Source organism: Triticum aestivum, chromosome 5B (genome assembly GCF_018294505.1).
Source record: "Triticum aestivum cultivar Chinese Spring chromosome 5B, IWGSC CS RefSeq v2.1, whole genome shotgun sequence".
Taxonomy (NCBI): domain Eukaryota; kingdom Viridiplantae; phylum Streptophyta; class Magnoliopsida; order Poales; family Poaceae; genus Triticum; species Triticum aestivum.
In genome coordinates this window covers 82,838,467-82,850,452 of record NC_057807.1, presented here as the reverse complement: position 1 = coordinate 82,850,452, position 11,986 = coordinate 82,838,467, and the positions used below count along the sequence as shown (strand labels likewise).

Below are 11,986 nucleotides of genomic sequence, written 5' to 3'. Positions count from 1 at the left end.
TAGTTTAATATGTTGCTGTTGTAGCCTGAAAAGCTCTGTTTGGTACTTTGGTTAGTCCTAGTTGGCAAATTTAAACACTCATGTTCAGCTTGGTGACTGGATGAGACCCTACACTGCCTAGCACCAATCATCTTATTGTCCTTAGAACAAGTGTTGATTTATCCCTCCAATTACTACTGTCATTGAGATCTTCAATTCTTTTCTATATTGTTAATTCAGATAACTGAATGATTTGAAGCACTTAGAATTGTCTCCGGAATCCAACTATTAAATGAAGTCTTTTATTCAACTGGGACATGCATGTGTACATGTGCTTGGAAGATATATTCTGAATGTTCATCTCAGAGCGTGATGGGGCTTTTTCTGTCTTGTGCAGGTTGCTGACTTTGGTATGGCCAAGATCCAGCACGAAGACGACACAACCATGTGTCTATGCGGGTGATGGGGACTTTCGGGTACGAAGTCCAACATTCCAATTCATTCCCATTACGTTAAACCATCCCAGACCTGAATAAAACGCAATGGCATTGACTGGTTTGGCAGGTACATGGCGCCAGAGTACACCAACACCGGGAAAATAACCGACCGGTCCGATGTCTTCTTCTTTTTCTGAAGTTCAGTTGATCTGTGGAGCAACATTGTGCAGAGCACTAGTATGTTTACCAAAAACTTTTTACATTTCTAGATGATGATCTGCTGTAGATCTGGACAAAATTTATTCCTTCGATCCCATTCATGTTTGCTCGGTGCAGATTAATTGATTGTCTCAACGTTGCTCGGTGCAGAGCACGTCCAAGATGGCAAGCAGGACGAGGTACTGCACGGGGAGGATCAAGTCCTTCGTTGTCCCCCTCGCCAACTACTCCCTCGACACCACCGCCTCTCCAGGTACACGTATACCAAGCAGAGTATGCAAGTACTTGTACACCGTACTATGTATGCAGCTTCCAGAGTAATTTTCTTGTTTCCACCTCTGCTTGCAGTGTCCTTCTTCGAGGTGAGCGGGCAACAGAGTCGCCAGCCTGAGATCACACCAACATTCAGGAATCTGCGGCGACCTTTTATTATTCTACGTTGTACATTGCAAACGAAGTAAAAATGGTATAGAACTCCTACGTTCATTGCAAACGAAGTAGCTGGCACTATTGTAGAACAGAAGTAGATGGCGCTATTTTTTGTCGAGCTCTGCAATTGTTTCTCATACTGACATCCTGTTAGTGTTGCAACCTTTTCTGCTCAACTAATTAGTGAATCTGCTGCAACTTTTAGTACTAGTAATTAGTTAAACTCTCTATATACTAATTAGGGGTCTCGTTTTGTGACTGTTCTGAACTGAATCAACACAGAACAAGTTAATGTTCCTCTCTTTGCTGTACACTAATCGAATCATTGCTATCCCGTTGTGTAAAAATATGACATTATTGTGTGTTGCTTTCTGCTCGGTGCTTTGTGAGACTATGAATGTAGTATTATAGTACTGCCCTTCATGAGATTCTTTTTTCATGTTCCCTAATATGTCTGCAATCCTACAGCGGCGGTGTCCAAGAGGAGAGCAGCGGGCTGGAGCAGCCGCTGCTGCTTTTCTCATTGGCTTTTTTTAAATGTCACAACTTACTATGCCGCTACCTAGTAAAAATCAACTTTGCCAGTACCTAGTAAAAACGAACCTGCTTTGCCACTAGCAAATAATGCACCATCTTGAATTGCAATTGATCCAATTCCCCTTGTAGCCAGAAATCAAAGCTTATGGCAGTGACCTACTGTTTGAGAGCAGCAGGGGCTTTGTCCTAGTTATACTGGCCTAAATTTTGTTAACACATTGGTACTACTACTAGTGGTATTGTTGGCATGATAAATGTCCCGAATCTTGTTGTTTATGATTGGGAGCACAGTGGTACTATTACAGCATGTTGTTGATTTTTTATATAGAGTCAGATGTTGTTGATTTTAGTTTTTAAATGTCACAACTTACTATGCCACTACCTAGTAAAAATTAACTTTGCTAGTACCCAGTAAAAATGAACCTGCTTTGCCACTAGCAAATAATGCACCATCTTGAATTGCAATTGATCCAATTCCCCTTGTAGCCAGAAATCAAAGCTTATGGCAGTGACCTACTATTTGAGAGCAGCAGGGGCTTTGTCCTAGTTATACTGGCCTAAATTTTGTTAACACATTGGTACTACTACTAGTGGTATTGTTGGCATGATAAATGTCCCGAATCTTGTTGTTTATGATTGGGAGCACAGTGGTACTATTACAGCATGTTGTTGATTTTTTATATAGAGTATGTTGTTGATTTTAGTACTAGCCAGACCTAAAATATTATTACCGTTTAAAGTGACTATTTCTCCTTTTGTGTGTTAGTTAGGCTTGCCCCTCTGCTGGAGGATCTTAGTCCAACTACTCTGGATGCATCTATGACATGGTGGACAAGGCAGTAGAAGCATGTGACATGGCAGCTGAGGGAGTTGTTTTGTGGGATGAAGTGCTGGTAAAGATAACAAGCCCCGAGGATCTGCATATGCGTTGCAAGGAACTCTGTCGCAATCGCAGCCGGCTGTGCTTCTGCCTCAGCTACAAACCACCTAAGTGAGCTCTATCCCTCTCTGTGGTGCTTCTGGTGGCCTTGTACTGGTGATTGTGGTGTTGTGCTCTGACCAGTGGCATGATTTACACACTATGGCAATTTTAGGTTTAGGGAAATATGCACTATTGCTCCTGATCAAACCAATTGGCCACTATCCAGTTATCCCGCTATGTGTATGGATTTGTTTATGTGGATTTGGTCTAATCTATGTCCTCCTATTGATCTACTAGTCTGTGTGTGTGTGTGTGTGTGGAGTAAAGTTGTGGTTTGTGCTGCTCCTTTGTAACATGATCAAACAAACACCTGTAGTGTCTGAGTTAGTGGGTGTTTGTCTACATGGTAAAGCTTCTTTGCCATGTATTTCATTAGGATGTGAACAATCTACTACATGCTCACAAAGCTATTGACTTAATTTTTTTTGTTTCTTTGTTGTCAATGTTTGCCAAGCTATTTAAACGAAGATGATAAACTGAAATCATGAATACTCATATAGAAACTTGAACAACCATCTTGTTTAATTTGGTGATGTTCCTCCATGCTAAGAGCTAATCTGCTGCATTGTTATTCAACTTTCATTGATAGTTCTAGTTTTGCTGAAATCATGTTTTCTTTTCTGCTTGATCTGACACTATTTGTCCAAATCTGGGAGTATATTTTTTGCTTGTCATCATCACCGATTTGTTGGGATGTATAAGTGTATCTGTTGTCCGATTTGCTCCATCATATTTCCTGATGTACTTTTACATATATATGTTGGTTGTAATCTGCTTGAACGATCCAAGTACTTGATATTCCATTCTGTTCTTGTAGGTGAATGGAGCTTGTGTTGTTGGTAGAACTCCATTGATGACTTCTTCCTATGTTGAAGAGCATGTTCCGTGGTATCCAAGAGTAGCTAGTGTGGAATATTGTATGGTTATGTATGTGAAGAAGTTCCTGGGCATGCAATATTTGACGGTTAAACTGGTTGTTGTGATGTGAACGAGTGTATGGAGTTTCACATGTTCTGTTCTGTATAGAATATATTGTAATAAACCTATTTTGGTTGTTATTTGAATATTTTCATATGCTTCTCTCTTCTTTCTATTTGATATATACTGCTTATTAATAAGATGTGAAAAAGCGATTTGGAACCACTGCTAGGAAAAATCTAACAATTGGGACCCATTACTGGAGCTGACAAAAAAACAGGAAATTAAAAAGAAATGGACCGCAATGCTCTAGAAAATAAAAAAGCCAAATGGTTGGGCCAGGCCCATGTAGCTAGAGAAAATAAACAGAAAAATATACAGTAAAAAGGCTGAATTAATGGGCTCGGCCCATGTAAAACACTCAATCGGACCGGGCTGAATCTTGTCAACGACCTTTTCAATTGGTCATAATTTTGCCACGTCAGATTGCCACGTCGGATCTGAAGTGGCCTGAGCAGATAGCCAGTGACCAAAACAAAAGGTCATGGGTTCAACGACCTTCTGTTTTGGTCGTAAACGTCTATGACCTTCTCACCGAGAAGGTCGTTAATTTCAGTTTACGACCGCCAGCTTTTGACCTTCTGTTTTTTGTCACAAAAAGGTCGCAAATGAAAAACAATGACCTTTCAGTGACCAATAGTCAAAGTCACAAGTTGACATATTTCTTGTAGTGTCACCACAGGGGCTTCGTCCCGCGGCGTCCTCAGCGACGGCGACGGTAGTGGGAGGCGATGGAGGGAAGGACTGAGGGCGGTGTGGACGGGGACTCCCTGGGGGCGGCGTGGCACCGTCTCCTCGAGGGAGAGAGGTCAGGGGGGAGTGAACCTATGATGTCTAGTTCAAATAATGTTATTTTTTGTGGACATTTTGGACATATGTAAGTCAACATTAAAAAAACAGAATTACATGTATATATTTATCTTAAAAAATATTATCATTGTATTTTCTTTGAACTACAATATAAAAAATCTCGATCAAAGTCAAATCTTAAAGATTATAGGAATGTCCCAAACATCACCTTTCCGTGGTTTGAAGAGAGCAAGTCGGAAACATATACCCTAAATAGGATTTTATATAGTCTAAGGTTTACTCAAGAAGTTCATAGTTTTTCTTTGTTTTTTCTTAAGAAAAAGATCTAGATTTATTCATTAAGTAAGCAAAATACATCAAAGAAAACAAAGAACATAGACCCTAACAAAACCAAAAGTTACACCATGTTTCTTCGAAATTGCCTGCACTGGCTTTAGTAGTTTTGCATCTTGGTGTTTGTCCAATCATTTGATCAAGAAACCGTAGAAGAGTAAAAATGCATAAGTTAAGCTAACCACGTACTCCCTCCGTTCAGAATTACTTGTCATAAAAATTGATAAAAATGGATATATCTACAACTAAAATATATCTAAATACATTTATTTCTTGGACGAGTAGTTCCGAACGAAGGGAGTAGTTTCTATAGAAAAGCTATATGTGCCCAACTGCAATAGGTGAGAACCTAAAATCGCTGAACATGTGTTGACTGAGTGTATTTTGCAAGCGAGGTCACGGAACCGCTATTTTGTCGTTGAAATTTTGGGGAACAATATCAGAAATATACCAAGTCAAGAAATCAGAAATAGGTCATGCTACACACAACAGGCACGACATCCGACCTTAGAATCGTATACTATGCGCTACAAACATCGAGGAATTGACAGTGTTACTAAACTCGAAAACCTAATTGTGAAGAGTCTCAGATTTTCTAAGAAGGAAATGAATCATAGATAGAATATTAATCGATCATGCCACAAAAATTCAAATCAAAAATTGAAATAAAACTCTAGGAAAAAATTGCCAGAAAATAAAGACAAATATGGCTACAAGTGAGAGTTAGTTAGAAATGGGTTATCATTTTTAAAACTATATCCACAAACTGGTTTTGGTTCTGAAATTTTGTGAAATAATGTCATACTTATTAGTTTTTTTAGAGGAATGTCATACCGGAATCACTAGTTGAGCAGTACTCGGTGCAAAGATCACTCTCACCTTCCCAGGTTGCGACAAGTGGCGCGCTGCATGTGTGTCACTTGTCGCAACCTAGGAGTTTTCTCTTTCTTTCGTAGATTCGTTTATTTAAAACGTTTTATTTCTTAAACCGTGCGTCCAAATCTCAAACCGTTTTCAGAATTCCTCGCGTCGAGATCTTCAAAACTAGATCCCATGTTGATAGGTTTTGATGAAAAAAATTCACGAAAAAACCGGATGAAAAAGCTGAACTAGGAGCAGGTTTTTTCCCTTTTCGAAAGAGGCACACCTATGACTCTCATGAAATCGCAACCGTGCCTCTCGCGAAAGGAAAAAAAGAAGAAAATATGGTTTTTTTGTTTCCGAGGAGGCACAGCAGTGCCCCTTACGAAAGCACAACCATGTCTCTCGCGGAAGCAAAACCGTGCCTCTCACGAAAGAAGAAAAAACAGAAAACACGTCTTTTTTCTGTTTCCGATAAGCACGGCCATGCCTCTCGTGAAAGCATAACCGTGCCTCTCACGAAAGCAAAACCATGCCTCTCTCGTATGAAAAAAAAATAGAAACGTGTTTTTTTACGGTTTCGAGAGGCATGGTCGTGCCTCTCGCGAAAGCAAAACCGTACCTCTAGCGAAAAGAAAAGAAAACGAAAAAGGCATTTTTTCGAGAGGCACAGTCGTGACCCTCGCGAAAGCAAAACCGTAACTCTTGCGAAAGAAAGAAAAACATATTTTTTTGTGCAAAAAAAAAATTGATCCAAAAGTCAAGGAAGACCTATGGAAAACCGAAACGTAAAAAAATCGTTTAAAAAGTCTAAACCGCATGCGAAAAAAAATCCGAAGAGAGCGTCCAGAGCGCGACACGTGGCGGGCTGCTGAAAACGCGTTAAGTGACGTTGATCGTTGTAAAGCTTCCGAAGGAGCGCTCATTAACTAGTTGCTCTCATACCGAAATCTTTGTAGCGAAATTATTTCGTAGCAGTGCACGGTGATTCCAGTCCAGACCAGCCCAAGGAAAATAAAAATTCGGTCGTTCTCCATTTCTAAAGTCCTTCGTCACTAAGAAAAGGGAATCTAAAAAAAAACTAAGAAAAGGGAAATACAAATTCGGTCGTTCTCCATTTCTGAAGCAATAATACTACACGTACACGATCATTCATACAAAGCTTTACAGGCAGACGAGGTGGCCTCATCTAATTGGCCCCTCCCTGATTTTCACTGGTGGGTCCGCCCTCCTAATTAAATCACTGCCAATCACAACCCCTCAACCCTGTAAACCCCCTGTAAAATGTCCGTACGTCTAGCATTCGCTTGCTCCGGATTCCAGCGCCGCCCAACCAGCCGCGCCACTGCTTCCACTCCCCATCGTCACGGCGGCGTCCTCCGAACCCCAGTCCGCTGCCTTAGGCGCCCGCGGCACCGACGCCCCATCACCGGCGCTGTTGTCCTGCTGTTGCCTCCCTAGGGTTCCAAGTTGAAAATCCCCTGGATCGTACTATCGCGGTGAGGCGATGGCCGGCGACGAGATGAAGCCTGTCGCCGCGAGCGACGGGGACACAGCCGCCGCTCGTGGCGAGGAGCTGCAGCCGGCGCCCCTGCCCGAGGATGTGCTCGCCGAAGTCCTCCGCCGCGTCCCGCCGCGCTGGATCGCCGCCTCCCGCTGCGTCTGCACGGCCTGGCGCGACGCCATCGATGCGCGCGGCCTCCTGCGCGCCGACCTGCTCCCGCTCTCGCTCGCTGGCCTCTTCGTCCACTTCGACGAGCACAAGTATCCCGAATTCCTCGCCCGCCCCTCCTCTGTGGCTGGCGCCCCCGCCATCAGCGGCAACCTCAGTTTCCTGCCCTCCACCACCCCTCATGTCGGCACTATATGGGACGACGACTGCGATGATTGGCGTGACTATAACATCGATGATCACTGCAATGGGCTCCTCTTGCTTCGCAGTAACCGGGTGGTTAACCCTGCCACCCGATGCTGGAGTGCTTTGCCACCGTGCCCTGCTCCCAAGGATGGCACAGGAAATGTGTGGTACAGTGGTCATCTGGTCTATGATCCGATGGTATCACCGTACTACGAGGTGTTTATGACCCCCCATTTGGATGACTACCATTCTGAAAATGAGGTAGACCCCTCGATGGAGGAATCTGAATGGCCACCATCCCTATGTAAGATGTATGTATTCTCATCAAAGTCGGGTTGTTGGGAGGAGAAGTATTTCTTCCGAGAAGGGGGTGCTACAGGGATTGTCAGTGAAATGCGAGTGGGTTACGGGCGATCCAACGGTGTCTATTATCGGGGAGCACTTTATGTACACTGTAGAGCTGATTTAATTATGAGGTACGTGGTTTCTTCGTTTATGTTTATATTCCATGTCACTTTTATCTTACACTTTTTAAAGCAGTTTTGCACATTGATATGATTCTGCAGGATATCATTGTCTAATAATATGTACAGCTTAATTAAACCACCTGTGGTGGATACCAGAGCACACCATTTTCCATATGTCGAGATTGTAAGATCAAAAAAGGGGGTGTACTTTGTGGCATTTGATAGGTCTTGGCCTCAACGTGAGTGTTGGCTTGGAGTTTGGATCCTCAATGAATCATGTGGTCAGATGGAGTGGATGTTGAAGCATGACAAAGACCTTAAGCATGCGCTAGCACATCACTGATATTGTGGACGACTTCACTGGATCTTAGAAGATATTAACTATAACCTATTTTGTTCTTCTAGTTTCCTAGAAGGCAACAAGAAAGCAACCACTGAGTGTTGAGTAAATAGGCAATTTCTCGATTAGATTAATCCATGAGTAAATCACTAGCATGGCATTGACTAAGTTGATGACGTACTGACTCTGATCTAAACATGCACGTACTAAGCAAACAGTAGACAAATCTACACATACTGCTAGTACTGCTAATATGAAAATAATCAGGAGCGGGATAAACGAGTTATACCCTCCAGTAGGCCACGCAGAGGCCGCGGCTTTGGTGGCAGCAGCGGCGTCCTCGGCGACCTTCTTGTCGGCTTCAGCTTTCTCGGCGGCGACACGGTCGGCGTCGGTGGACATGGTGATGATGAAGGCGACGCGGACATAGAGGAAGTAGACGATCGGAAGCGAGCAGTCGCGTAATCGCTGCCCAAAAACCTATTCGCCCCTCACCCCGTACAAGAACCAGAAGGGCGTGGTTTCGGAGACCTGCTCTCCCGTCGACCGTGTACGCGGCGGACGGGACGGAGTCACCGGCGGCAGCAGCAGCAAAGGAACGACGGTGGGCGTGCGCGTGAGCAGATGTGATCTGTTCGTGACGGCTAGGGTTAGGAGACACCGCATACTTATAGACACAGCCGCGTGGAGAGACGTGGGCTCGACCCACGTCCGAGTCCGTGACAGCCCACGATCCGACGTCTCAGATCGTGGCCCAGCTGTCAGAAAACTCTCCGTTAGTGACTGGCAAAAATAAGCGCGTAGGTGTGAGCTCGGCTCGGCTCAATCCCGCAACCCGCGGCGCGTCGTGACGAGGCGTGGCATGGCGTGGCGAGGCGGGCGGCGGAGGAGGAGTGCGCGAGGGCCTCTTCTCTTCTCAAGCTCCAATAGCATGTAGAAGAGAAACCCTTATAAACCACTCCAACTCTCCTTCCACTTCCGGGGTGGGACTAAACTTCCCACCACACCTAGTGCCATATAACCCACATGGGCCCTTGGAGATTTTTCAGAAATTGCAATATGGGCCTAGAGCCCATCTCAGATTTCAGCAATCCCCCACCAGATCTCGAGGGCCCATTGTGTCCTCTGTTCCAATTGTTGTTTCGATATACCAGTGTTTCAGTAAAGACCTGTTAAGGTTGAACTTCACCTAGAACAAGTGGCTACATTCCTTCACAACTGAACAATGGACTATGCCTTGAATTGTCAGTTTGGCGTAAAGAAGTTTCACTACATGTCTTACTAGTACTAGGCTGCCGAAGGCTGACCCCTCGGGTGGAGCATATAAGTCACACTCCTGGCCTATTCATGAGCTTACTAGAGATCACCCCAATCTCATAGACTGTGACCAGCAGTCGGGCTCATATAGGTGTGTTCCTCCAAAGATCGCTCTGTAGGATAGCATCTTGCTTTTATAAGCTTTGGAACACATTGAGACCGTAGTCATCCTACCATACAGTATCGAGAGTATTGCATCTCCAACGGAGTGGGTTAGTATAGTTACTCTCCTCAGTTCACCACTGGCTTGTTTTCCCAGGTCCTAGTACACGGGATCTCCGATCAAATAGGTTGGGTTACCACCATGGCAACTCATGTGGGTCTCATACCCATCTCCCTCGATGCGTTATCTATCACAACACGTGATAGCCCTTTTGTAAAGGGATCTGCCAGATTCTTAGCCGTATGGACATAGTCCAACGCTATCACTCCGGAGTCTCTTAATTTTCTGACAGCTTTTAATCTCATTCTTATGTGTTTGGTGGACTTCATGTTGTCCTTTGAACTCTTCACCTTGGTGATGACAGTCTGATTGTCACAGTTCATAAGGATAGCCGGAACCGGTTTATCAACCAATGGCAAGTCCATCAAAAGATCTCGAAGCCATCTCGCTTCAACACCAGATGTGTCTAATGCCGTTAATTCTGCTTCCATTGTCGATCTCGTTAAGATCGTTTGCTTGCAAGACTTCCAGGAAACAGCGCCACCTCCAAGAGTAAACATATACCCAGTTGTGGCCTTCATCTCATCATCATCAGAGATCCAATTCGCATCACTATACCCTTCAAGTACCGACGGGTATCCGGTATAGTGAAGTCCATAGTTCATAGTACCTTTCAGATAGCGCATAACTCTCTCAACAGCATGCCAATGTACATCACCCGGTTTGGAAACAAACCGGCTCAGTTTGCTCACAGCAAACGCGATGCAGGCCTCGTTGCGCTCGCTAGGTACATCAGTGAACCAATGATTTGAGAGTATCTCAATTGATCTTTAGCCATGCCTTTGGACTTTCGTATCAATACGCTAGGATCATATGGTGTTTGAGATGGTGTGCAGTCCGAATATCCAAAACGACTCAACACCTTCTCAACGTAATGGGATTGCAGAAGTGTGATCCCACCCTCATTATCTCTCAGTAGCTTGATGTTCAAGATAACATCAGCCACACCAAGGTCTTTCATCTCAAAGTTCTGAGATAGAAACGATTTGACCTCCTCAATGACTTTGAGGTTTGTTCCGAATATCAGTATGTCATCAACATACAAGCACAGTATAACTCCTTCGCCCCCACCATGGCGATAGTATACACATTTGTCAGCCTCATTAACAACGAAACCAACAGATGTCAGAGTTGTATTAAACTTATCATGCCATTGCTTAGGTACTTGTTTCAGCCCATATAAAGATTTTATCAACCTACACACCTTTCTTTCCTGACCATCTACCACAAAGCCATCAGGCTGTTGCATGTAGATTTCCTCCTTTAGCTCTCCATTTAGAAAAGCTGTCTTAACATCCATCTGATGGACGAGAAGACCATGTGAGGCCGCCAACGAGAGTAATACTCGAATGGTGGTCAGTCTAGCCACAGGTGAATAAGTATCAAAGAAATCTTCCTCTTCTTGCTGATCATAGCCCTTGGCCACAAGCCTAGCCTTGTACTTTTCAATCGTACCATCGGGCCTAAGCTTCTTTTTGAACACCCACTTACATCCCAGTGGTTTGCAACCATAGGGACGGTCAGTGATCTCCCATGTCCCGTTAGCCATGATGGAATCCATCTCGCTACGGACCGCATCCTTCCAGTAGTCAGCTTCTGGAGAGGCATACGCTTCTGAAATAGAAGTGGGAGTATCATCCACGAGGTACACGAAGAAATCATCACCAAAGGTCTTTGCAGTCCTTTGTCTCTTGCCCCTACCAAGGATTTCCTCGTCATCCTCCTCGGGATTTTCATCATGTGTTTGTTCATAATATTCCATAGGGATGGCAGGTTCAGGAGTCTCCTCAGATTCCTGTCTAGAAGTGCTTTGCATATCTCTCATAGGAAAAATATCCTCAAAGAATGTAGCATCCTTAGACTCCATAATTGTACCGATCTTCTGGTCAGGTACCTCAGATTTCACTACTAGAAATCTATAGCCAACGCTGTTCTTAGCGTAGCCCAAATTAATGCAGTCCACGGTCTTATGTCCAAGCTTACGCTTTTTGGGGATCGGCACGTTGACTTTCGCCAAACAGCCCCAAGTGCGCAGGTACGAGAGTGTCGTCCTTCTCTTTGCCCATTTCTCATAGGGAGTGATCTCACTATCCTTTGTCGGAACTTTATTCAGGACATGACATGCCGTCAATATAGCCTCCCCCCACCATGCCTTGGATAAACCCGATGTATCTAACATGGCGTTAACCAAATCAGTTAGAGTACGATTTTTCCGC

General features: G+C 44.2%; 1 protein-coding gene across 1 annotated transcript; it reads left to right on the top strand.

The window, feature by feature from the left end:
- The first annotated feature begins 6,852 nt into the window (after positions 1 to 6,852).
- LOC123115737 (uncharacterized) lies at positions 6,853 to 8,319 on the top strand. Its single transcript, XM_044536835.1, has 2 exons — positions 6,853 to 7,899; positions 7,990 to 8,319. The coding sequence occupies exons 1-2, from the start codon at positions 7,073 to 7,075 to the stop codon at positions 8,231 to 8,233; spliced, it is 1,071 nt and encodes a 356-aa protein (XP_044392770.1). The 5' UTR covers positions 6,853 to 7,072; the 3' UTR covers positions 8,234 to 8,319.
- Positions 8,320 to 11,986: the final 3,667 nt, after the last annotated feature.